This window comes from Sorghum bicolor, chromosome 7, assembly GCF_000003195.3.
Source record: "Sorghum bicolor cultivar BTx623 chromosome 7, Sorghum_bicolor_NCBIv3, whole genome shotgun sequence".
NCBI classification, from domain to species: domain Eukaryota; kingdom Viridiplantae; phylum Streptophyta; class Magnoliopsida; order Poales; family Poaceae; genus Sorghum; species Sorghum bicolor.
The window spans coordinates 63,393,031-63,419,437 of record NC_012876.2 but is presented as its reverse complement, the minus strand read 5'-3'; the positions used below and the strand labels follow the sequence as shown (position 1 = coordinate 63,419,437).

General features: G+C 41.7%; 3 protein-coding genes and 1 long non-coding RNA gene across 5 annotated transcripts; 3 read left to right on the top strand and 1 right to left on the bottom strand.

Annotated features, from left to right (window-relative positions):
* LOC8081337 (auxin response factor 21) lies at positions 4,536 to 11,406 on the top strand. Its single transcript, XM_002445819.2, has 13 exons — positions 4,536 to 4,915; positions 5,827 to 5,925; positions 6,030 to 6,086; positions 6,174 to 6,338; positions 6,417 to 6,501; positions 6,710 to 6,800; positions 6,931 to 7,095; positions 7,172 to 7,294; positions 7,859 to 7,934; positions 8,016 to 8,154; positions 8,320 to 10,094; positions 10,172 to 10,362; positions 10,822 to 11,406. Exons 1-13 carry the CDS (start codon positions 4,748 to 4,750, stop codon positions 10,973 to 10,975), a joined length of 3,288 nt encoding a protein of 1,095 aa, XP_002445864.1. The 5' UTR covers positions 4,536 to 4,747; the 3' UTR covers positions 10,976 to 11,406.
* LOC110437106 lies at positions 7,283 to 8,071 on the bottom strand. The gene is made up of 2 exons (XR_002455224.1): positions 7,968 to 8,071; positions 7,283 to 7,852 (listed from the first exon to the last, which is right to left on the bottom strand). It is a non-coding gene; the product is annotated as an uncharacterized LOC110437106 (long non-coding RNA).
* On the top strand, positions 11,778 to 18,457 carry LOC8062440 (RNA polymerase II transcription factor B subunit 3). 2 transcript variants are annotated; one of them, XM_002445817.2, is made up of 7 exons: positions 13,642 to 14,404; positions 14,493 to 15,351; positions 16,240 to 16,455; positions 16,557 to 16,630; positions 16,718 to 16,821; positions 16,960 to 17,028; positions 17,843 to 18,457. In XM_002445817.2, exons 3-7 carry the CDS (start codon positions 16,382 to 16,384, stop codon positions 18,101 to 18,103), a joined length of 582 nt encoding a protein of 193 aa, XP_002445862.1. In that variant the 5' UTR covers positions 13,642 to 14,404; positions 14,493 to 15,351; positions 16,240 to 16,381; the 3' UTR covers positions 18,104 to 18,457. The 2 variants fall into 2 exon arrangements, with proteins under 2 accessions (XP_002445863.1, XP_002445862.1); XM_002445818.2 differs by lacking the exons at positions 16,240 to 16,455; positions 16,557 to 16,630; positions 16,718 to 16,821; positions 16,960 to 17,028; positions 17,843 to 18,457 and having other exon boundaries at positions 11,778 to 14,404; positions 14,493 to 14,815.
* Positions 20,219 to 25,394, top strand: LOC8062439 (oligouridylate-binding protein 1B). Its single transcript, XM_002445816.2, has 12 exons — positions 20,219 to 20,607; positions 21,822 to 21,883; positions 22,191 to 22,293; positions 22,599 to 22,675; positions 22,760 to 22,821; positions 22,922 to 23,009; positions 23,249 to 23,324; positions 23,835 to 23,865; positions 23,964 to 24,086; positions 24,249 to 24,340; positions 24,530 to 24,703; positions 24,810 to 25,394. The coding sequence occupies exons 1-12, from the start codon at positions 20,452 to 20,454 to the stop codon at positions 25,107 to 25,109; spliced, it is 1,344 nt and encodes a 447-aa protein (XP_002445861.1). The 5' UTR covers positions 20,219 to 20,451; the 3' UTR covers positions 25,110 to 25,394.

The window sequence follows — 26,407 nt, the reverse complement described above, 5'->3', positions numbered from 1 at the left end:
AGCCGCTGTCTCCCATGTCTATTTTATTTGCTGATCACAAAGTAATATAAATACCAATAAGTCCTTTGCTAGTGTCCTCGCATATTTAATAGTTATATTATACATGGTTTACTACTATGAACCGCCACACCTAGAAAATATTCCTACCTCTGCCACTGTTTGTCTAAGTTATACTATTTTTGTTAAAATCACTCCTCTATGAAAAAAAATTATCTTCAGTACGTAGAGCCTTGAACATCAAAACGATTATATATATTGGGAACCTTTAGGTGAATTAGAGCTAAATAATGTGATTTCACCAAGAGCTGGCCCTTTAGGTCCAAGTTCCATCGAAACACATCGTTCTCTTGTGTAAGACTGACATTAATAATGTGAAAAAGGAGTACATTCCAGGCTACCAATTTATGTTCAATCAAATCACATCTCCGTGAAATGTTTAGCTGTGATGTACTAATAAGAATCTCAATTATAGTATCCCGTTGTATCGAGCGATTGTGTAATAGGATACTATTCTCTCAAAGGTGAGTACCCAACCACTTATCCTCCTACAATATCACTTTGGATCCCTCTTTGATTGTGAAGGATCCAAAACAAATAAAATCGTGTTTCACCTTTGTAAAACTATCTCATAAACGTGGGTCCCCATTTTTTAAAAAATAAGCCTAAGATAAAGACATAGAGCATAAATACTTGTTCTAAATTATTTGTTGCCAAATCCCATTTGTTAAATGTAAATTGAAAAGCCATTTACTAAGAAGTGCAACATTCTTCATATCCATGTCATGAATAAAAAAAAACACACGCACGTGTGCACACTGCACACACGCCTTATCTTTTGACTGAGAAAGTATGCTCCAGTTAATAATATGATACTTCATTATTTGCTTATCACTTTGCCAAAAAAAAAAATCTAGAACGAAATTAGTATATTTTTTCAGCAATCCTCTTGGATTGCAAAGAAAGATATCATGTACGATTATAGACTACACAACACTGAGTTATTAGTGTTAGATGTCCCGTGTTGACATATGTTTCCTTTTGCATCTGCTTAACATCGTCTCAAAACTGTCCTTCACCTTTTGCCAATCCATATTCCTCAACTTCCTAAAATAAATTGAAACCCTAAATATGTCATAGGAAAATCTCCAAATGTACATCCAAAAAGCTTAGGTCTTGTTTAGTTCCCAGAAATTTTTGCAAAAAATTTCAGATTCTCCGTCACATCGAATCTTGCGGCACATGCGTAGAACATTAAATATAGATAACAAAATAACTAATTACACAGTTTGCCTGTAATTGGCGAGATGAATCTTTTGAGCCTAGTTAGTATATGATTGGACAATATTTGTCAAATACAAACAAAGTGCTACAATGTTTATTTTACAAACAAAGTGCTACAAGGCCTTAGTATACTTCATTTTTATAAAATATTATTTTAAGACGTGATACTTGCTCAAAAATATAAAGTAATAACTTCATGTTTCAAGTTTGCTTTAGAGCTGATAAACCGTCACTTACTAGATGTGGCACCACTATTCTTTGGCTCTATTAATGAGGATTGTTAACATGTCAATAACAATGTTGAACAAAACAGGAAATACTAGGTCCATTGATGAAGGTCTTTCTTTATTTGGAAAAGGTAACCAATCTTATGGTTCACATTAATTCATTCGCTTCTATTGTTACGAAGGTTTCAGCCCATTTGATTCACTTGGGTGAAAAATCTTTCACGTGCGGTGTTTATAGCAAAGAAGGCCATTTAACCTTGTCATAGGGGTTCTCAGAAACTATTTTGGAAATCAGTCTGTTTAGTTTCTTCTCGTTGAGTTTGTTTGTGTATTGTCTTATTCATAATAACAACCCCTTTACAGATGTTGCCTTCTCTCATGAAAACCAATTGAGTTGAGCTTATTATGTGACAGGACACCGTATTAACATGATTAGTTGTCACTTTAGTAAAGGTTTTGAAACTAAGGTTGAGCGGACAAACAGAACTATATGCTGTTGTATTGGGGTTGTTGCTCCTAACACTTTAAAAATGAGGATTATAATATCAAAGTTCAAACTACACAATAGTAGATTCCCGTTGAAAGACTTTGAACATCTGCTTTAGGTCACCTTTAATGACTTGCCAAAGCTTTGCTGAGGATAACTGCACCTCCTCGGTCAGCATTTCGCGCCTCCAGTAGTATACTCCCAGCATCTTTGACCATATATATATGTCCATTGTATCTTTGACCAGTAGCAAGATTTTTGACTTTCAATTTTCCACGTGTTTACACATCTGGATTCTTCAAGAGTTCAGAGCCAAAAGAACAGAGAGTGAAAGCCTTAGAAAAGCTGGTCTACCATGGCAATTTGCAACAGAGTATTTATATATATACTTGCTTTTGGAAAACAAGTCAGAATATCGTATTCTTCGTGTATAAACTATACACAATAATGTACTCCTGTTAGAATAATTGTCACAATCGTTTTCTGTGCGTAGTCAAGAAGGCACCCTTTTTATTTTGACTGGACGAAGAAGCAGTATATGGCCTTGTTTACTTCCTAGAAAAATTTGCAAAATTTTTCACATTCCCCGTCACATCGAATCTTTAGACGCATGCATGGAGTATTAAATATAGACGAAAATAAAAACTAATTGCACAGTTTGGTCGAAATTGACGAGACGAATCTTTTGAGTCTAGTTAGTCTATGATTGGACAATATTTGTCAAATACAAACGAAAGTGCTACAGTGTCCATTTCCTAAAAATTTTCGGAACTAAACAAGGCCTATATCACTCATCATCCACACCACAGGTGTGCTATACATGTTTCCCTCCTGTCACTGTTGCACAAATAATTCTGCCATAGACAGCACTACTAATTCGGCTGCACACATAGTATGGTCGTAGTGGTTAAGCGCTTGCTTTTGCAGCCTTAATTTTGTTTGGTCTCTCGCCTAACAGTTGTTAAGCTCTCTGGTCCTCTAGTTGACGTGTTCCATCAACTAGACAACAGCACCATTAGCAAAAAAACACACTTACGCACAATACTATTATTAGTTTATTATTACTCCATCAACATGTCCCAAGTGTGTGCTTTATGTAACAGAATTTGTAGTTTATTTGCTCAAGGGATTTTGAACTTATTAGCACTATTTTTCAGTGAAGAAATGATATTTTTTTCTGACAACAAATTGACATTAGTAGTAGTTAAAATTTAAGGAGCCGAACATTATTAACATTTAGGCCTTGTTTAGATACGAATTTTTTTGGATTTCGCTACTGTAACACTTTCGTTTGTTTGTGACAAATATTATTCAATTATGAATAACTAGTATCAAAAGATTCAACTCGCGATTTACAGCTAAACTGTGTAATTTGTTTTTGTTTTTGTCTATATTTAATGCTTCATACATGTGCCGCAAGATTCGATGTGACTGAGAATCTTGAAACTTTTTTGTTTTTGGGGTGAACTAAGGCCTTGATTAGTTCATCCTAAAAACCAAAAAGTTTTCAAGATTTCTCGTCACATCGAATCTTACGGTACATGCATAAAGCATTAAATATAGACGAAAACAAAAACTAATTACACAGTTTGCCTGTAAATTACGAGATGAATCTTTTGATCCTAGTTAGTCCATAATTAGATAATATTTGCCACAAACAAACGAAAGTGCTAACGTAGCCGAAAACTTTTCATTTCGTGAACTAAACAAGGCCTCAATGGCCACAATCTATTTGTATTGATGCTGCACAGATTGAAGAATGACGCAGGCATGTCGCATGAACATTCAGGCGCCTGTCCTAGGAAACGTGCTCAAATAATGTCCGTTTTCAACTTTTTCATTTTTTTTCTCTCAGTCATAAAACTAGAAACGAAAGGGTACTACCGTACTAGTAGCAATATCAAAAGAAAAAGAGGGAAAGGAAAATAAAAAAAAGGTGGAGCCGACATTGGTTGGCGTGTCACAATGTTGTAAAGTACAATTAATGCTACAAGCCATCTCCATGATTATCTAATGATTATAAACATCAAACTGCAAAAAAAAAACAATCATTCCACAGTCACTAAAATCAGGTTAACACAAAAGAATATTCCACCATAAAATGCATTGTGTTTTTTCCCCTCAATATAAACGGGCAGGATCTTGCAAAATCCACTATATTTTACTGTTTACTTGATTTGCCTAAGAAACCGCGTGCTACTGAAAAAAAATTAACAGGGCTTACTGTTTGTTAACGTAAGTAACTACAAGTGGAAGTGGAATTTTACTGAAAAATTCTTGTAGCTATGGTTTTCTCGAGCCATGAAAAAAAGGTAATTCAGAAAGTTCACACGTGCAGAGGCACACCACACGCTCGTGCGTGCGAGTCCTGCAGATAAAATTCCTGTCCACTCGTGCTGCATCCAGGATTCCAGATGTGCTCTGATTAATCAATGAGCTAATCAGCAAGGCGAAGCAACTGACCGGCAATTAACTAGTGGATTAACAGTACGGCGGGCAGTGCCCAGTGGGCAGCATGAGCAAAGCGACACTGCGTCGCTCTCGCTAGTGCTTATTCTATTGCTCCTTTCTCTGACGCTACCGGGTCTTTGCTTTCTCCTCTGGGGCTCGCCTGCTTGCCTGGTTGCGAGCTGCTCCTCAAACCCGGCCACCCGGCGATGCCTGCCGGTCACCGGCGGCGGTGGCGGCGGCGGCGGAGGTAGTTAGCTCGAGGTTGGGTGACTGGTGGCCGCCGCCGGCGGAGACGCGGATTATGGCGGCGGCGGCGGCGCCGGGGACGAGCTCCGGCGGGGCCGGAGGCGATGGGGGCGGGGGCACCAAGGTGAACCAGGAGCTGTGGTACGCGTGCGCGGGGCCGCTCGTGACGCTGCCGCCGGCGGGGAGCCTCGTCGTCTACTTCCCCCAGGGACACAGCGAGCAGGTCCCTCCCCTCCCTCCCTCCCTCCCTCGCGGCGATTCTTGATCAAAGCTGTCGTTTTTTTCCAACTCCCCAAGCTCCCGGTGAGCGAGATTGCTCCATCTATTTATGAAATTTGTTCTCTTGTTTCGATTTTCTGTGGCGTACTTCGGCTTGTCTCTTTCTTGTCGCCTCCCTCGTGTTCTCCGGGGATGTGCGCCGCGCGCGTGTCATTCCATGGTTGGTTCGCCATTCGGCGGCAACTGGTTTTTGGAGCTTCGCCGCCAAATGCTTGCTTTGCATTTGTCTCCTGACAAAAACATTTTATTTCCCGGTTGCTTTTTGTACAGCAGCGCGAGAAAATCATCTGCTCACAATTAAGGCTTAGTTTTGTGATTGTTAGTAATGTTGTTGTATTTCAACTAATTTTAGCTTTTTTTTGGGCGACGTAACATATTTTCTCCCTGCAGCTGAACATATAGTGTGGCCTTAATTTTTGGGCGACTTAAATCATTTGCTTTGCGAAGGCCGATGCTCAACTCACATGATAGTTGTATATTTGTTGTCTGTGATGTTGAGCTCTCGTTTGCCATGTATAGCTAGTATACATGTTTGAGTGGTTAGTAAGCATTCTTGTCATTAAAATCTCCCTTGTCCTGTGATCCTGTCTATTTGATCATCATGTTCTAGTGCGAACAAAATAATTAGGGAATTAGGGCCTGGTCTTAGTTATCTACGTCTATCTTTGGCTTGTTTGCCCAACTAAAATGGAGTTTCATATGAAATGCCTGTGTATTGTGTGCCACTTTTATATTAAAGTTACATAAAAGCTAAAAGATAAACCAGTTAAAAAAAACTTGTTTATTTGCTAATAATTGTGAAAGTTGTCTGGAGTTCCATGGTGAACAATTCTTATTCCTTGATGCCAATTTCAGGTAGCAGCATCTATGCGAAAGGATGCAGATGCCAAAATTCCGAGCTATCCAAATCTTCCATCTAAGCTTATATGCATACTCCGTAGTGTCACTATGCTAGTAAGAAATGCTTCTTTCAGTACAGTATGAAAAATAACTGCTGTTGAGCTAGTTCTCTTTTATGTGAACGATTTTGATTAATGTATCTCAACAAAATTTGACAGGCTGATCCTGACACAGATGAGGTTTATGCTCGAATGACTCTCCAGCCAGTTAGCAATGTAGGTCACACTTCCCTATCTTCAATTATGTCATCTGTATTATAGGATGTACCTGTGCCACCTTGAATTTGGAATTGGTACTGTTAGGTGACGCATTGTGACAAGGAGACGTTGCTGGCATCAGACCTTGCACTGAAACAAACCAGACCACAGACAGAGTTCTTTTGTAAAACACTGACTGCAAGTGATACAAGCACTCATGGAGGTTTCTCTGTGCCACGGCGTGCTGCAGAGCGAATTTTCCCCCATCTTGTAAGAATACTTTACAGGTCAAAAGCTGAATTGTTGGCTTTCTTAATTGTTCTAATCTGTCTGTGCTGCACTGTACAGGACTTCTCAATGCAGCCTCCTGCTCAGGAACTGCAGGCGAGGGATTTGCACGATGCAATTTGGACATTCCGTCATATATATCGAGGCAAGTCTGTAAAAAAATTACTGCATCAAGTTTCCTATTGGGCATTAAAGGAACTAATAAAAGTTTGTCTATCCTTATTCAAATATCACTTATCTTCTTTAGTTTCATAATTTTATTAGTAACATGTACTCATAATAGACCTATCTTGCAATTTCATAAACACATCGTTTCATATTTTATTAAAGAGAAAGTTCTCTTCCTTCATCAGGTCAGCCTAAAAGGCATTTGCTGACTACTGGCTGGAGCCTATTTGTCAGTGGAAAGAGACTCCTTGCTGGTGATTCAGTCCTGTTTATTAGGTAAAGTTTGGAGAGTGAAGACCTTGTCTTTCTGTGAATGTTTATCTGATTGCTGTTATGGAGTCAGTATAGCAAATTAGTCTACACAGAGTATAACTAAAGCTGCTGAACTTCCTGCCTGTGATTGTAGGGATGGAAGACAGCAACTCCTCTTGGGGATAAGGCGGGCAAATAGGCAGCCTGTTAACCTCTCATCATCTGTTTTGTCTAGTGACAGTATGCATATTGGAATTCTTGCTGCTGCAGCCCATGCAGCAGCTAATAACAGTCAATTCACAGTATTCTATAATCCAAGGTAAATAGCATCTTCTGTAGTATATAAAGAAGTAATGTACTGAAAATTTCAATTAGACTGCTTTTATCCCTTTCAGGGCTAGTCCTTCAGAATTTGTTATTCCTTTTGCCAAGTACCAGAAGGCTGTCTACAGCAACCAACTATCACTTGGCATGCGGTTTAGAATGATGTTTGAAACTGAAGAATCTGCAACAAGAAGGTATAAATTTCCAGCTCTAGTTAATATTTGGACTGTGTAGCTGTCCTATCAACTTCGAAATCACTTTAAAAATATTACAATTAGCCAATCTAGAATTTAGCATTCTGGTGCATCTAGAATACTTGTGTATCATGTTATGAACTGCATGTGGTTTCTCTACCTAGATTTTTACAGTTCTTTTTGAGAACTAGGATTGTTGTGGCGGGCTAGGGTATCAGGTAGGAGATTCGAGAGAGAGACTGGTGAGCGAGAGTGGAGTGGCGGCGAGGCAGCAACGCTGTGCTTGGCGTCACCCATGAACAGGGAAGCGGGAGAGATTGATCTCAATCTCCACCTTGCTTTCTCATTAACCAACATTTAGGCTTTATAGCCTGAAGCCTACCAACCAGAGACTATGCCTAACAAACTGACACCACAGATCCTAAAGACTAGTAACGGTGCCGCCATGGGCGTAGTGACCACGCATATCCCACGTCACACTTGCTACTCCTTAGCCACTGCTCTCCTTCCTCCGTGGGTAATCGTTGCCGTACATAACAAGGATCTTTTGTCAACTGCCTGCAGGTACATGGGAACAATAACTGGTATAAGTGATATGGATCCTGTAAGGTGGAAAAACTCCCAATGGCGCAATATTCAGGTTTGACCTGATCAGTCAAACTAATACGCAAACCTTGTTGCATCTCCCTTTGATTTTTAAGATAAGTGTTTGTATATGCAGGTTGCATGGGATGAAGCAGCACCAACTGAGAGACGCACCAGGGTTTCCCTTTGGGAGGTTGAACCTGTTATAGCTCCATTCTTCATTTATCCCTCGCCATTGTTCACTGCAAAACGTCCGAGACAACCTGGGATAACAGGTAAATATAGAAGTACAATTGTTGGCCCAATAGTGATTCTATTAATGAATACTATTAGTGCATAATCATTGAAGTTCTTAATTGCATTTCCTTTCGAATTGATAATACTAATTTCCTTGTCTGTATACTTGACTAATTCTTGTTATATTCTGATTGTATCTATAGATGATGATAGCTCAGAAATGGACACTCTTTTTAAGCGGACCATGCCATGGTTTGGTGAGGAGATTGGCAAGAAAGATCTGAGTACTCAAAACAGTTTAGTTCCTGGATTAAGTTTAGTCCAGTGGATGAACATGCAACAGACCTCCTCTCTCACCAGCACAGTTATGCAACCGGAATTGCTAAATTCATTAGCTGGAAAACCTGTACAAACTCTGGCTGCAGCTGATCTATCTAGGCAAATTAGCTTCCAGCCCCAGTTCCTGCAACAAAATAACATCCAGTTCAACACTTCGTTGCTACCTCCCCAAAACCAGCAGACTGAACAGTTAGCAAATGTAATAGCTACACCAAACCAATTGGGAAGTGTTATAGTACCACAAAAGGTAGTTCCAAATTGCAGTTCTGAACAGAAACAGAATCCGGTAACTCAACCACTGCAAGTCAGCCAACCAATGATTAGTATGGCACAGCCTCAACTTGTCCATACTCAACTCCAGCAGCCTCAAGTCATTCTCCAGGCTCAGCCTCAGCAACCTCAAGTCATTGTCCAAGCTCAACTACAGCAACAGCAACCTTTGGTTCAAAATCACACCACCATACAAGGTGGTCTTCAACAAATCCAGCTTCTGCAGCAACAGCATCCTCATCTGCAGCAGCAGCAGGTTCAGCAGTCAGTGCAGGAACAACAGCAAATAAAGATACAACCTTTTCAGGTACCTAATGATGCAAACATGGTAACACAGTTATCTGATCAGATGAAAATACAACTATTGAAGGCTCTACAACCACAGCAGCCTCTGGTCATGGACCAGCAGAAAATGATATTGGATTTACAGCAACAAGCAGTAAATTCTCAGTCAACTGCTCAGCAGTGCTCACAGGTAGCTACCCAAGTGGTTGGTTTGCATAGCAGTAGCACTATTCAGTACCCGACGCAGCAAAAGACTCAACCTCACAAAACAATTCAAGATTTTCCTGGGAATGCTGTTTCTATTGTCAAATCAGAAAATGTCACTTCCATGGGTGCTCGCTCTTTGCATGTGCCTGGTGGAGTGCAGTCAATGAAGACGGATGAAGTTCCCTCTTCTTCAACATCACCATCCACAAACAATAATCCTGTTATTTTGCGATCAACTCCAAGTAGCTCCAAGAACCAATGTTTATCTACTGCAACAAAGGCTCCTCAATCATCTGTTGTATTGGGTTGTACACTTGAACAGGGTATGAAACCTTATGAGAGTACACAGCACACAATGGCGATTCCCAAGATGGCTGAAGAAAGGCCAGCTACTGGACAAGACTACATGAACAGCACTCAGATAGAATATTTGGATACGTCCTCTTCAGCGACTTCAGTTTGCCTTTCTCAGGCTGACGGATCACTGCAACAAAATTTTCCACCATCCTTCAATCAGCATCAAACATTGAGAGAAACTGTTCCAGATAGCGAGTTTGAGGTTACAGATCCAGGAACTAACTTTCTATTCGGGGCAAACATCGATGGCCATATGGAGCCTCTTAATGAAGACGCTTTGCTTGGAAATACCTTTGAAACTGAGAAGTACATGGATCAGATGCCAGGAAATGGCATCTCTAACTACATTTCATCAAAGGATGCTCAACAAGAGTTGTCATCTTCAGTGATTTCACATTCATTTGGTGTTGCTGATATTGCATTTAATTCCATAGATTCATCAATCAATGATATCCCATTCTTAAATAGAAATTCCCGGGCTCCAGGTCCTGCTCATCAACGGATACGAACATACACCAAGGTGTGTTATTTGGCTTAGCTCCAATTTTGTCATTCGCAACATATGTAACAGCTCCTGATCAAGGGACTTATCTGCAGGTGCACAAGCGTGGTGCTGTTGGAAGATCTATTGACATCAACAGATATTCTGGATATGATGAACTGAAGCATGATATTGCCCGTATGTTTGGTATTGAGGGGCAACTCAGTGACCAAAATAGAGTTTGCTGGAAGCTAGTATATGAAGATCACGAGAAGGATGTTCTATTAGTTGGTGATGACCCATGGGAGTAAGTCATTTAAGCTTTTTTATTTCCATTTGTCTAAAGAAATAACTAGCATACGAAAGGGAAAAGAAAAGTGTCTTGGCACGATGGATTCCTGCAATTGAATGGCTCACGAACAGTAAAATCAATGGTGACAGTGCTGGCAATGCAATACCTGAAACCATTTTGATATTTTGATTGATGCCTCAGTCTTTATTTGTGATATTCATATGGTTCTGTGAGTAGAGTGATAACTATAACTTTGAGCAAACACACTTCCTGATAAAAAGATGTGGAGAAGCTCTAAAATCAATTGTTCTGGGTTTTGACTGTGTAACTGTAAAATTCTGCCATGGTCTCATCTGATTGAGAAATTGGAAGAGTTCGATCAAATTTTCATCAATTCTTCAACCATGTCCAATTTCCAAATTCGATTCTTTCTGCCACATTGGTTGCTAAAGATTGGTGGCTATGCGTTTGCAGGGACTTTGTGAACTGCGTCCGGTGCATCAGGATTCTTTCGCCACAGGAAGAAAGGCAAATGAGACTGGCCAGTGACTACGGAGACAGCTTTCTTGGTAACCAAGCATGCAGCAGTTCAGACGGGGTTCACCCGTGGAGGGTCACCGGTGACTAGAAAGCAGACACTGTCAACACTCAACACTTTGCACTAGATCGCGCCACAATGTTGGTATAATCCACCCCACGATAGCAACGAAATGATCCGCGAAGACAATCTAGGGTCCAGATGTCTGAGCACAAACTTGTACACTTAGATGATCGTGCAGACAGTTAACATTAAACAAAAATGTCGCATATCAGTGAAATTCCTACAGGAGATGTACTTCATGGTCTGTCTCTGCTGTAGTCTCGTAGATGTAGCGCTTCTATTGTGCTATGTTTTGGCAGCCTTACAATCGATATACTACAGTTACCCTGCCTATGTATTATATATACCGCCCTTGTATATCCTTTTGCTGTAACCCAGAGGCTGTTAAGTACAAAGTTCATAATTTGCCACAGATACAGATCTGAGTGGAGAAATGAATTCAATTTACATATGCTTCATGTTTGTGAGCCTACCTTGATCGCCTTTAATTTGTTCAGTTCCTCTCAAAATGCAGGTGGAAATCGAAATCCCCCTATGCAAATTTGGAAGATTATAAAATGTTTTCCAAATTTAGTTTTATTAATTCTTGTTGTTAATTTTTTTTAAGAATGATTATTATCTATGATTGAAGCTGAGAAGTTTGAGTTAACTGTTTTAATGCCAATACTCTCACGGTGTAACTGGTCAGTACAACACGCCAAAGAAGCGGTTGGCTGAGTCAGTCCGGGTTCAAATCATGGCACCATCTTCTTAAGACGAAAACTTCTTAAGACGAAAATCAGGGACGTCTCTCCCCCTGATCGAGTTTTAATTGAATTGCTAATCAATTGAATAGTGCTGTGAAAGTATACTCACTGGCCGGTGGGTCTCACGACACATGATCGGAGAGGACACCCCAGAATTTTCGGGTGGAGAATTTGGGTCGCCCGGTGACCAAAATCTATCATGCCAAAGGTTTGACAGCCAAAAGTTAGATAAAAAGAGTTGCTAAAAAGTTTGACAAGCTAAATATAAGAAGTTGATAAGTTTAACTAGTTAAAATCATGGCTTGTCAAAAAATTTTTTGGTAAATTTCGAAAGTGAACCAAGCAGCCTCGCCATCGCCCATCTTCCTCCGCACCATCGGCTCGACGCCGGCGGCGGCTCGCTTCACTTCACGCTATACGCTCTGCACGCCATAGAGATCACCCCTCGAACTCGGGGGTACAAGAAACCCCGGGGAAGGGATCGCTTTCGCGCTTCTTGGTGCCTCACCGCCACAGCAGTGGCAGTTGCAGTCAGGGCGCGATGGCGGTGAGCCCGGAGCTAGAGGGCTTGCGGCGCATCGCGCCTTCCCGCTTCGTCTCCTTCGCCTTTCCCAACCCTTTCCTCGGCCACGCCTCCAATCCTTACGGGGACGGGAGCGGCGGCGACGGCGACGCCGGGGAGTGCGTCCGGGTTGCCGTCCTCGATTCGCCCCTTCCCTCTCCGGCCGTCCCGCCGACGGCGGCGATGCTCGTCCCGGCCGGCCAGCACCGCGACTGGATCTTCTCCACCCGCGCCGGTCACCTCCACCTCCTCCTCTCGACCACCCGCTTCTCCCGTCTCATACTCGTTGGTCCTGAGCTCTCGGCGCCTTCTCCTCGGGTCGTTTCGTGCGTCCGTCGCCCGGACCCCGACCCTGCTCACGCTCGGCTCCTCCCCCTCCTCCTTGCTCTCTGCCCCATGGCCGCGTTTCGGGACAACGCCGTCCCTGACGTCCCGCTGCTCACCTTCCAGGATGACCTCCTCCGGCTTGCCCCTATCAAGTTCATCGCTGGCCCTGTTGTTGGTGAGATGGTTGTCGAGGATGTGGCCATTGACTGCAGCCCCGGTCCAGCTGAATGGCGCCGCAGGCTGCGGTTCAAGCGCATGCCCTGCCTTGTGCAGACACAGGTGCGCCTATGTCAGTCACCTGCTGCTGCTGCTGCTGCTTCGTCGCCGTTGCTGGAAGCACCGGAAGGCTCAGGTGAGCTGTTGCAGCCGGAGGTGGGTGGATCGTTGGTCCAGCCTTACCTCCAAGCCATGGTTGCTGGTCTCGCAGTGACTGCGCCATCCATTGAGGAGAGTATTCGGTCAGGTGTTAGGCCCAGGTGTCTCTGTGCTGGTGTTGGAGGTGGATCACTCCTCATGTCAATCAGAATGGGGCTTCAGTTTGATGTTCTCGGAGTAGAGGCCGATGGTGTTGTCCTGGATGTCGCAAGGAATCATTTTGGGCTGGTGGAGGATGAGTTTCTCCATGTCCATGTCGGTGATGCTATACAAATGATAGAGGATTTTGCTCAGCAAGGAGAGCCTGATATGAATTTCAGTGCAATTATGGTAGATCTTGACTCCTCTGATGCTATGTGTGGTGTCAGCGCGCCGCCATTGGAGATGACTCATGGAAATGTCCTTCTCTGGGTGCGCACAATCCTACATCGTCACGGAGTTTTGATTCTGAATGTGATTCCACCTCCTGCAGATAGGTCCTTCTACAAAGGGATGATTGATGTTCTTCACCAAGTTTTCTCAGAACTGTTCGAAATAGATGTTGGTAATGGCGAGAATTTTGTTGTTATTGCTACAGTATCGCCGATTGAAACCACAGTCACTGGTGATTCTGGACATTTTCTGACAGAATTGAGGAAATTAACTGGGGACTTTTTGGAGCATATAAGAAAAATTTGACATTCCTAGTCATTATGCGGTGTTGTTTGTGTTAGCCTCCACAAAGACAGTTCCATATATTTGCTGTTAACTGCTAAGAGCTGAGATGGTTATATTAGCATTCAAGCACTACCACTGCATTCACTGTTTGATATACCTCAGTTTTTCCACCAAAAATATTAAACTGAGATGTTTGTTTTGTAGTGTTATTGAGTATTCAGATATCAGGGCAAATCACTTGTCACCCAAGGGAATGTTTTCTTGTGATGTACACACCACACCTCATACAGACACAAGACAAATTGGTATTTAGGGTGCACAACAGTTTTTACGACAAGATGGCTATACATGATTTCTCTAAGCTCACTGCCAGTGCAATGTGAATGGCACATGCTGACTGCTAAGACTAACTCAAACTGATAGATCTGGTTTCCTCCTGATCTTCATCGGGATAGTTTCAATGTAGTAAAAATTTTCATAGACATTAGTTGACCTCGAGTGTACGAAGTCAATTTTAGATTGATGCTTGAATTATTTCCAGAACAGAATATGGGTCCTGCAATTCTTATTTTAGCTTCAGAAATGATTTTGAAACTACGTTTCCATTACACCGGTTTTACTCAGAAGCTTTGTTGTATTGACTGTGAAAGATTACGGTGTCTACTGACTACTGATCTGAAACAGTGGCAATATGCCTACATCACAGACTATTCTGTTAAATCTGCCCCAGATAGTCTTGCTAATGGATTAGTGCTATGGCCAATAAAAGATTTCCACTGTCATTTGCAGGTAAAATTTGCTCAGTTATTTTCAGAAGTTTTCCTTGTTTGCTGTAAGAAGAACAATGCCTGATCGCCTCTTGTTTTCGGGATTTCAGGGCAGAAGCAATGGCATACCAGTATGTTTGTGACAACAAGAACAATGGTTTGAGTCTAACTGATGATCGGGATGCCGTTTCTGTCCATTCAGATGTGGGAATGGAAGTCACTCAACTGAGTTTTAGTCACCTTCATTCTTGGCATGGTGAAGCATCGCCATGTGGCCATGTCTATCTGTTGTGACGTCTATGAGTCAACCAGGTTGAGTTTATTGCAAATGTTGTACTATAGGTTTAGTGCCATCGTCAGGAGGCATAAATGTGGAGCATCATTGATATGATTATGATTATTATGGTCTGTGGGATACCAGACTTCTTGTGTACTCCCTCCGTTACAATTTGTGGGATACCAGAATCAGTTCCAGACAAATTGTTTAGGCCCTGTTTGTTTGGGACTGATTCTCAGCAGCTTCTGCTTTCTGGTGGAGAAAATCGAACGGACGGCCCCAAACGCCCAGATTTTCCACAACGGCATTTACCAATGACCAAACTGCCCCTTGCAACCGGTAAAAATTACCCACCGAATTCCACTACGTCTCCTCTCCGTGCGCTCGGCCCTTTGGCCTTGCCCTTCCGCTTCCGCCTCCACCCCTCCACTCTCCTTTTCTCCGCACGGAACGCCGCATCGGCGATTGCTACCACGACTGCCGGTCGACGCCCTGCAGATCCAGCAAGCACCCGCGACTTGTTCCACCTCCGACGGATCCTGCGATGCCGAGCAGCCTCGACGGCTTTGACTGGCCTGCGACCCGTGGGTCTGTGGCAGCCCGTTGATTCAACTACCTCCAGCTCTGCGACCTGTGGGTCTGTGGCAGCCCGTTGATTCAACTACCTCCAGCTCGACCAGCCACTTTTGAAGGTATGTTTCTCAGGCTCCCTCTAATCCCCCTCATCCTGCGACCTGAAAATGTTGATGAATGGATGGATTTAGGTCTCAGTCGATTCGTGCATGATTCATTTCATTTCTTTTTAATGGGTTCACACATGTAGCAGTCTGTCCATACTGATTTGCATGCGATTAATAAAAAGGCAAAAAAAAAAAACATTTGGACTTGCTGTAGAGTGCAGTAGATATGTCGTAGGAGTATTACAGATTGTTCTTAGCTGTGTTGTCGCATGCAGTTTCACAATGTATTTATAGAAATAGGTGACACGGTGTATGCTATGTTAACAGAGGAGTAGTTTCATATACTCATCTATTGTTATGTACTATAGTTACAATTTTTGACTGGTTAGTTTCATATGCTCATGATCAATAGGATGGATGGATGGACTTGTCATTCTAATGTAATATGGACTTCATCTGCAGTTGCAAACTAGTTGAATACCCCGTGTGGTGCCATGGGACTACTATTTTAGATCATTTAAGATTGATGCTAACAACATATATGAATTATCATTGATATAGCTTGAAAGTGAATGGTTAATCCTGTAAATAAGGGTAAAGTGTTGAATCAAATTTTATGAAAAAAAATATCTGAGAAGCAAGTATAAGTTACCTGCATTCGTGTCACTTTCTAACCTTACGTCATGAATGGTTGTTTGTAGATTTCTAAACATATATATTATATAGATGCGTGGACGTGAAAAAAATGAGTTCTCAAAGATAACTGAATCGAGTAATAGTATTTCAGATTACTTGCAATAACTATGATTGTCTGGTTAGGATACTCTGATAAAGTAGAATGTCGCTTTATTAAAACCAGTAATCTGTCGGTAGGACCTCTCATTTTCTCTCTAATTGCAGTTGAGGCATACACTTCTTCCCCTTCCTCTTCTCACTCCGAAGTCCGAACCCTAGCCACTACTCACTTCCCAGCTCGAACCCACTGCGGTGTGAGTCCAGGGAGTGAGGGAGCTGATCCTGTGGTCTAGGCAGCGGTGGTGAGATGGTGATGGTGTCAGGCGGCGGGGGGAACGCATGGGCGAAGGAGATGACCATCCGCCGCAGGATAGCCAGCATGTGCGCTCCACACCCTGAAGCAATCCCTCTGTTCTCTGTGAGAAAAGGGATTTTTTTTTCTATCAAGCTGCTAATTACCATTATTTGTATGTTGGGTTTAGATTCAACAAGACGCAGGAACATTTCCCTACTCTGAAGGATTACAACGATTATCTAGAAGAAGTTGAGGATATGAGTGAGTTGTTCCCCCTGTTTGTTAATTTATTATTCTTGAATGATACCAATTGGGAAAAACTTAGCAGGTTTGATTTTTCTTTTCCAGCTTTCAACCTGATTGAAGGGATAGATGTCGAGGCGATTGAAGCAAAAATTGCAAGATATCAACAGGAAAATGCGGAGCAGATATACTTGTCCAGAGCTAAAAGGGTGTGTTTTGTCATGATCCGTGATGTAGTCTTATGGAGTACCGAAATTCCTGTTGAAATGTTTTACTCTAACTTTTGACATATTCATATATCTGATCGAGGAAGATTTATCTTTTATGTATAATGTGTTCCTTTATAGGCAGAAGATCTTGCAGCAGCACTTAAAGCAAGCAGGATGAACCCTGTAAAGACCGAGGCCAATGATACGGTCAGTAGATATTTTCAATATATATGTTTTCTTCATAAAAAGAGTATGAAGATTATAAAATAAAATATGGGTTTTCTTCAACTTAGAGTTCTGATTGTCTGATAGCTGGTTGTGTAAGTACATGAGCAATCCCTTCATGCTGGTGTCACTGGTAAGCTGCTTGTATGGGAAATATTTGGCACTACCATTTAGTAGGTCAACCAGGCAAACTTCTACTAAACGTCATGGGATTTTTTTTTCAATGTAATAAACATCATGAAAATATAGTAGTGATGAAATGCTAAATCATGAAGTGAGCTTTCAGATTTATCACCTTGACATCTTATCAACATGTTCTATTGGTAATTGCGATCATAATCATAGTATTGGCTGCATGTTTTGCACTAGAAAAAAAATGGCCTGTGCAGGAGTGCTGATTTGGTGATCAAAGGGGCAATCTTTTAGCAAGTTAAATCCTTTGCCAGCATGTTTCACCTTCATTTATGCATTTTTTATCGCTATATATATATATTTGCATAGATGTCTTACATCTTTAGATATTGTCCTACCCGACCAACATGACCGCAAATGAAATTTAGTAAAGGGTGATATTGTCATCTTCTCTTTGTATCCTTATATGATCATGTTCAGTTTTTTGTATGGTTTGACTCACGCATATCTCGCATAAAGAACTACCGCAAAGTTCCTTTTCCTTTCATTATGGTTCTTTATACTGTACTGCTTTACTTCGATACTATTTTTTCTTAAGTTGGTGCATTGATATCGTGTACTTGGTATAAATGCCAACACTTGGTGCTCTTGCAATCTGTAACAGGCTGCTGGGAGTTCTCAGGGTATTAGTGGCGGGGCAGGAGTTCAGGGCCAGTATGCACCTGCCGCCGTTCTTGGGGGAGTGGCTCAGCCTCGCCCCACAGGTATGGCTCCCCAACTAATCGGCAGTCGGTCAGACCCTCAAGGAGATGACGAGGAGACCAGGAGACTACGCGCAGAGCGAGCAGCACGAGCTGGCGGATGGACTGCTGAGTTGAGTAAGAGAAGAGCGCTGGAGGAGGCGTTTAGCGCCATATTTATCTAGGACTAGATCAAAAGGCGACACATGGCCTGGAGGAAAGCCAGTATATTTAAAATGGCCGTCAAACAACTACACAACCTTGGATGACCTATACCGCGCTTATCTTCGGGACATGGCATTCTCAGATTGTAGTGAGTAGCACCAAGTGAGCCTGCGGTTGCAAAAGCATCCTTTGTGTGCAAGCTAGAAATGCACATTGTTGTGTACCTTGTTCATCTCAGGTCATCGTGACAGTCAAGATTTGTGAGTGTTCTTTTGTATAAGGACATGATACGATGTACGAGCCTCGCCTCTCAGACGTAAATATAAATTGTCCCTGTGATATTTATTTTGTCAGAATTTTTTGTTCAATTCAAACATTCATTCTACTGTGAGTCTGTGAGTCTCACCTATTGTGGTCATGGTACATACTCCTCCACCGAATACATACGATCGACCTTTAGGTGAAGCAAGGTGTACAAAGAACCAATGTCGAACAAGAATCAAACGTCTTACCGATCGAAAAGCAAGAACCAAAAGTGACAAAGAAAAAAAGAACAATTGTAACATTTTTATAAAAGATATGAGAGAAAAAGAAAACGTGAAGCGAAATTTTAGGAGGGAATCAACCCATTCAATGTGAAATACTGTACATTCTTGTACTCACAAACATCTAGTAGAAACAAGACAAACTTCTAGTAGAACTACTCCTTTCACTCCGAATTGTAAGTTATTTTAATTTTCTCGTAGAGTCAAAGCATATAAAGTGTGACTAAATTTTATATAATAAAATAATAATATTTATGGTATCCAACAAGAAAAAAATATTATTAAATTATGCATTAATTATAGTTTTATATTATACTTATTTGATATTATAAATCTTGTGATCTTTTATAATTTTTGCTAATCTGTTAAATTATTGAGTAGGTAAATTTTGCTGTGTGTGGGAGACGAGTGGTGGGTGATCTGCCCGTGTCCAAGCAGTGAAGTAGTGAACAGGACATGCGCCCTCTCCGGTAGAGTTTGGTAGCTGCTGGTACGTTGGCCTAGGAAGTTTTAAAACGTTTGCGATCATAGCTGGATTGGAATAACCTGATTATAGATCACCCAATTTGACCCACTTAAAAAAAAGCCCAACCTAACCCATTAATATAGTGGATTGAATTCGGGCCATGACTTTTGACTCATGACTCAATCCAATCTTAAAAACTTCAAAGTAGGAAAAAATGCGGAAAAACTTGAGAAATAGCCTGACATCTTGGTGTATCGAGCCAGTCTCAGACTAAAGATTTTGACATGAAAATTTTTCTCGAACCCATCTGAACACGGACCCGTGTTTGACAAGGTCAGCTAGATTTTAATTATTCACCAATATTTGATTTTTGGTCAAAGTTGTTTCCTTTTTTTTAAAAAAAAAATGTCGTACTATGAAGTGGTTTTTTTTATCATAAGTATATACTGTAATTACTATTGCGGTCATGGCACATGCTCTACTCTACATGCGAACTTTAGGTGCAAGTAAGTTTCGACTATTGCGCTGCTGTATGGTATGGTGTATGTGTATACAAAGAATCAATGTCAAACTAGTATCAACGCCATATCAAAACATAGAATGACAAGAATCAAACATGACGTGACAAAAAAGAACGGTCGTAACATTTTATAGTGAGGAATAAGAAAAAAAGAACATGTGAACCAAAACTTCAGGAGGGAATCAAACCCATTCTATGGCCAAAAAAAAACCCGTCAATCTTCACTTGTTCACAAGTGAGGTCCTATAATAACATTTTAGATCTTTTATAAAAATATTTTTGTAGATCAATTTGTGCACACATTGTTCCTTGAACAAAAAAAACATGGTGTTCGCAAGGGAAACGGGTGAATTTTAAAAAAGTTTGATCTAAGAGTCTCAAAACACGCATGGTATTTGGGCAAAAAAGGCACACGGTTAGCAAAATCCTTATCCAAAATCGAGGCGGCCCCGAGCCTGAGCGAGCAGCTTGCAGGTAGGAATGGTCACGGGCCCACCTGCCAGTGAGTAACAGCAGGCACACGGAAAGCTCCACGTCACCTAGTCACGGGTGGCAAAATCCCCGTTCTGCCCCTCCGCTCTCTAATCTCGATAGGGGGGAGCGCACAGCGACGACGGGGAGAAAAAAACAGAGGAGGAAAAAAAAAACACCAAGGGAAAAAAAAAATATCACCTCCTCTTCCTGCGTTCTCGTTCCCCTGCTCGATCCCCGACGAAGAATTCGCCCCCGAATCCATCGATCTGCTCTCCCCCAGTCCGCCGATCCGTGGATCGATCCGTGCGCGGGCTCGGTCCGCCCCGGGGTTCCGATCTGGTCCTCGCCTCGCCGGAGGAGGAGATGAACGGCGCCGGGGGCAGCCACCACCAGCAGCAGCAGCAGAGGCTCCGGCAGCAGCAGCAGCAGCAGGCGCTCCTGATGCAGCAGGCGCTGCAGCAGCAGCAGCAGTACCAGTCCGGCGTCCTCGCCGCCGCGGCAGCGGCGGCCATGACCCAGGTCGTGCCCCCGGATCCTCGCCTCCTCTCGATCTGCTGGTCTGTGTGCGCATTGGGCGGCAGTAATGCGCGCCGATCTGCTTGTGAGCGTGGGAGATTGTTTTCTTGCTTTGAGCATTTTTCTTAGGCTGCCTCGCTGGGTTACTGGACTTTTTTTTTTTGGTGGCGGGCGGGCTAGCGGCAGCACAAGTTACAGCTTGATAGATTGGGTTTCTTCTAGCTCATTTTGTGGTGGAATTGGAGCAAGCGCTGTCGCTGCACAAGTTTGTCTGCTGATTGCGTGTTATTGTTGTTTGTGATACGTTTCTAGTCGCGTACGAGATGCTTGTGCTACTGCCTCTATCTCTATCGTTGTTGCGACTTGGAAGAAATGTTGTTAATAAAGGAAGGCGTTTGGATGTGATTTCTTGGAAGACGGTTACTACGAATAGGAAGGATTGGGTTCTCACTCCCTTCATGCTTTTAGCTAAAGGGATGCTATTTTTTTTTCTTTTGTGCCCCCTTTCTTTGTCTTTGCTTGCCCCGTACCACTAGTCCACTACGGTCTACAGCCTATTTTCCCATCTATCATTTGTATCGGCTGTGGATTGGGTGGTAACACAAACTGATGACCTGATCTGTTCGTGAATCTAGAATGTCGTGTGCATTGAGTTCGAGCATTCTGCTTAGGTTGCCCCGCAGATCATTTGGGTGCGGTTTTAGTACATTTATTGGTATTTTATTTTATTGGAATAATGTAGTCTATACATCCTGTACTATTATTATCTCCAGCTTTATGAAGTCTGTTAAGTGCATTATATTATTCTTGATAGTTAGTTGTGCTCTGACTTTTGTTCCTTAAGCTAAGGAATGAAAACAAACGGCACTGCTGCATATGCAAAGCGGCATTGTTCTAGTTCGGAAGAGATGTTTGGTAGTAATTGTATGCAATCACTGATTCTATGGCCAATGGGATACAATATGGCTAGAAGAACTGAGTTTATATTCTCTTCACATTTTTAGTACACAATTGTACTTTATTTTGATTTGCTTGTCATTAGTGTGTTTCACAGTAAGTGTAGTACACAATTGTACTTTGTTTTGATTTACTTGTCATTAGCTTGTTTCACAATAAGTGTAGTACACAATTGTACTTTGTTTTGATTTGCTTGTCATTAGCTTGTTTCGCAATAAGTATCTTCTTTTTTATTTTCTTCTATATTTTATATTTTGCAGATGGAACCTATTTCCAATGGCAACCTTCCACCTGGGTTTGATCCTTCCACTTGTCGCAGTGTGTGAGTGCTTTCGGTGTTCTTCTCTGTTTTCACTTTCATATGTGATTTATAGCTTACTTTTCCTTTTTCCCTTTTTATCTGTGCAACTATGTTTTCCTTTTAAAAAATTAAAAAACCTGAAGTTTTCAAAGGTAACGAAAGCCAAATTTACGTAAATGCACAGTTTCACATATATGCTGGTGCTAAATCTGTAGCTAATTGCAGTTGCATAATCTAGATACAGTCTTATAGTACCTACCTTGAATTTTTATGCAGTTATCTTCTTTCTCCTAAGTATGATTTTAAGTCATGATGATTTGCTGAATAGGTATGTTGGAAATGTGAACCCTAACGTCACGGAGAGCCTTTTGATTGAAGTTTTCCAGAGTGCTGGCCTTGTGGAAAGATGCAAGCTCATACGGAAAGAGAAGGTGAACTTCTGCAGTCAATGTTTAAGATTTGGAGCACATGTGATATTGCATCAGAAATGGTTGTATTTAAATAGTCCTCCAACTTTCTGAAGGCACATGTGATTATGTGTTGAACCAAAGGTTTTATGAATGCTAGAGAAACACCAGTGGTTGATATATAGTTGTAACTTGATGGTAAATTTTTCCAGTATGCTTTATGCTACTGCCGAGAAGTCTCATGATCTTTCTCTGGCTGATAATTTCACAGCATACATACTTTTTTGAGTCAATTGCATTTATCTGATGAGCTTTCACTCTTTCTGCAGTCTTCCTTTGGGTTTGTGGACTACTATGATCGAAGATCTGCTGCTCTAGCAATCATGACCCTTCATGGCCGTCACATGTAAGTTCTGTTATACTACTTTAAACAACACAAATTTCAGAGATTTAAATTCTGGTGTTCTTTATTGTCGCAATCCTTACACAGATATGGACAAGCAATCAAGGTGAACTGGGCATATGCAAGTACGCAGAGGGAGGATACATCAGGTGAGATATTCTTAAATTTATATATATATATTCTTGTTGTCTCTTTCTTTTCATATTATAATACTTGTTTGGTTAACCGTGCCCATTGAATTATTTCCAGGGCATTTCCATATTTTTGTTGGTGATTTAAGTTCTGAAGTGAATGATGCAACTCTTTATGCCTGTTTCTCAGCATATCCTTCTTGTTCGTAAGTCCTTAGTTCTTTGTATCATGATGGCATCTATGACGAGCTTGACCTACAGCCTATGCTTTCAAATGGTGACTTGTCATTCAAATTTCGCAATATGCTATCTCAAATCTATATATTTCTTGTGCTATTGAATTTAGGATGGTAGAGTTTGGGCACTATGACTTCTCTCTTAGCTTCTACCATTTTTGTTTGTCTGTAGCCTTTTAGATTTTCATTTGTATCATCTATATGTGCAGCGATGCTCGAGTCATGTGGGACAACAAAACTGGACGCTCCAGGGGTTATGGTTTTGTCTCCTTCCGTAATCAACAGGCACGGACAATTTGGACTTTGCTTCCTTGGATTTTGCAGAACTGTCACCATTTTTATTCGTGTGCCTTGACACCACAGTTCATTTCTTTTCCTATTATTTTTGCATTTAAATGTTTGGTACTGGTGAATTTCCCAGTGCCTGAATTCTGTTAAAGGCAATATTATAGTTTAAATTAGCGAATTGTTTGCAGAGTACTGCTAGTTTAAAGAAAACATGTGATGTTAATTTCCCATGGTTCAAATTTCTATTTTTTCTTGACATTTTTTGTGAAATGATTTTATGATGCTATGTTCTGATTACTGTCTAAATTCTAAAATGTTCTTGTGAGATTTCATTGGTTGTGCACCTGATAAAACTTTATCTGGCTCCTTTTGTCATCCATAGTTAAAATTCAAACTGTATTGTTTTAGTTTGTATTTCATATACCATGCACATGAAGTTTGAGTATGAACTGGCATTTCCATTAGCGTTACACTTGCTTACTTGTACGATTCTCTTTGCTGGTGCAGGAAGCTGAAACTGCTATAACAGAAATGACTGGTAAGCATGCTATCAGTGCCTATGACAATATTCACTACTTCTTTCCTGCCTGTAGTCTACTGATATGCAATTTCTGAATTTTGGAAACTAATTTGTAGGAAAATGGCTTGGAAGCAGACAAATAAGGTGCAACTGGGCAACAAAGAACAATTCAGAAGAGAAACCAGAAACTGACAATCATAATGCAGTTGTACTAACAAATGGTAGCTCCAGCAATTCAGGTTAGTGTTTTTGAATGATTTCATGACCAGAAAAACAACAGTTCTTTTTAAGGCCGTCAACTTTACCATGTTTATATTAAACTATTGGCATGAGATGAAGAACATGCAACATAATTAGTGATAACAATTTGAGCCAATAAGGTTGTTTATTATATTCTGCAGCAACGGATGCAAGCCAGGATGGAGGAAGTAAAGAGAACCCAGAGAACAATCCTGATTGCACTACTGTATATGTTGGCAACCTCGGACATGAGGTACAATGAAATTGCTGCACAACCACTTTCATCGTCCCAACTGGTTCTAGTTTCCAGATTTTTTCACTGTTGCTAGTGCCTACTGAAATTGGAGTGAATGTGTTTCTCATTACTTTTTCCTAGCACTCTAGACTCTAGAGACCATTGAGATTGTAGCAACTATGATTCATCTTTCACTTAACTGGTCAGGTTAACCGGGATGAGCTTCACCGCCACTTCTATAGCTTGGGGGTCGGGGCAATCGAGGAAATCCGTGTTCAACAGGATAAAGGGTTTGGGTTTGTGAGATATAGCACCCATGGGGAAGCAGCATTAGCTATTCAGATGGGCAATGGATTGGTAGTCCGTGGGAAACCAATTAAGGTAAGATCCAAAGCATTAATATAAATGCCTCCTGCTTACATGATCCTTTATATAATTGTTTTTATGTAATTTTTCTAATGGTTTTAACTGCTCTGTTCTCTTGTAGTGCTCATGGGGTAACAAACCAACTCCACCTGGGACAAGTTCCAAGCCCCTACCTCCTCCAGTTGCTCCATACCAGCCTGCTGTAGCAATGCCAGGTGTCCCGCAAGGTTTCACAGCAGCAGAACTTCTTGCTTATCAGAGGCAGCTTGCCTTAAGCCAGGCTGCAGCCGGGCAGATTGCTGGCCAGCATGGTCTCGCGGGTCAGGTTTCTGCAGGTCTTCTTGCTGCTGCTGGTTCCCAGGCCCTCTACGATGGCTACCCAAACCAGTCATCAGCCCAGCAGCTTATGTACTACAACTAGAGTTGAAGAGGAAGGCGTTAGTGTTCAGCTTGTTCTGTGCAAGCCTGGCCATCCTCGCCCGGTTTTTTATTTTGTGGTTCATGTACTATTTGTGTGAGAGTTCTTGTTCTCTTCTCGCCGCGGGATTGTGTCGCTATCTTCTTATTGTACCATCGACCATTTTCCTTGTCTAATTCTGTTGAGTAGTCACTTTAACAGAGTAAGAGATGTATTCTATGTGACGTTGCGATTGATTAATGTAATGCTCCCCTGGGGATCGGCTTTGGTCGCTGGGCTGGTTCATGATCTGGTGTTCTGGTCCGATTGGACATTGAAAGGATTACTGTTTCTCATTTGTAGTTTGGTGTTATGGTTTACTGATGTTCTGGTCCGATTGGACATTGAAAGGTTTACTGTTTATGTCATTTGTAGTTTGTTGTTATGGTTTACGTGTAGTTTACTGTTTATGGTTGCATTACTATGTTCGCTTATGCTCGAAAGTCATATTTGAGTTAATAAATACGGCATGCTGGAATGGAATTTGTTTTGCAATTAGAGATGCCATGAGAGCCTTTCTGGAACGTAGGGCTGCCAGTTTGCCATCGGAATTGTTAACTGTCCGTCAGGCGTCAATCATCTCTGGTGCCCTGTTCTTGAGCACTACTTTAGCAGTTTTGCAGTATCATCTCTGGTGCCCTGTTCTTGAGCAGTACTTAGCAGTTTTGCAGTATCATCTCTGGTGCCCTGTTCTTGAGCACTACTTTAGCAGTTTTGCAGTATTTTTCAGCGAAGAAATAATGTTTTTTCTTATAATAAATCAATATCAGCATAAGCTAAAATTCGGCAACGGATGTTTCACACTGAAATTCAGAGATCGAGATATTCCTGTGACTGCAGTGGGCTCAGCAGTTTTGCAATCCTATTCTGTGACTGGAATTTTCAGGACTGCAGATATGCCTAAGAACGTTTACTGTTTAAATGGGATTATATATTGGATTATTGTTTATTACATCTCTCAAAAGTCAAAACGTCTATGATCTTCTTTATCCTCATCGCATCATTCTGTGTATCTGCTAAAGATCGAGTTCGCAACATCAGTGGACAGCAAGGTTTGACAGCTTCACCAGCGGACTGAGCCGTGGAGGCCGTGGAGACGATGAGATGTGCTCGCTGCTGCTTCCACCATGGCGGGCGCTTCCTCGTGCACCCTCTCCTTCCCTCCCATCCACTCATCGTCTTGCTCGGTCCTCCGCTCGCCAGGTCCCGACGCGCGCGCAGACTCCGCCTCGGCGTTCCGCTGTCGTGTCCCGTCTAAGAGC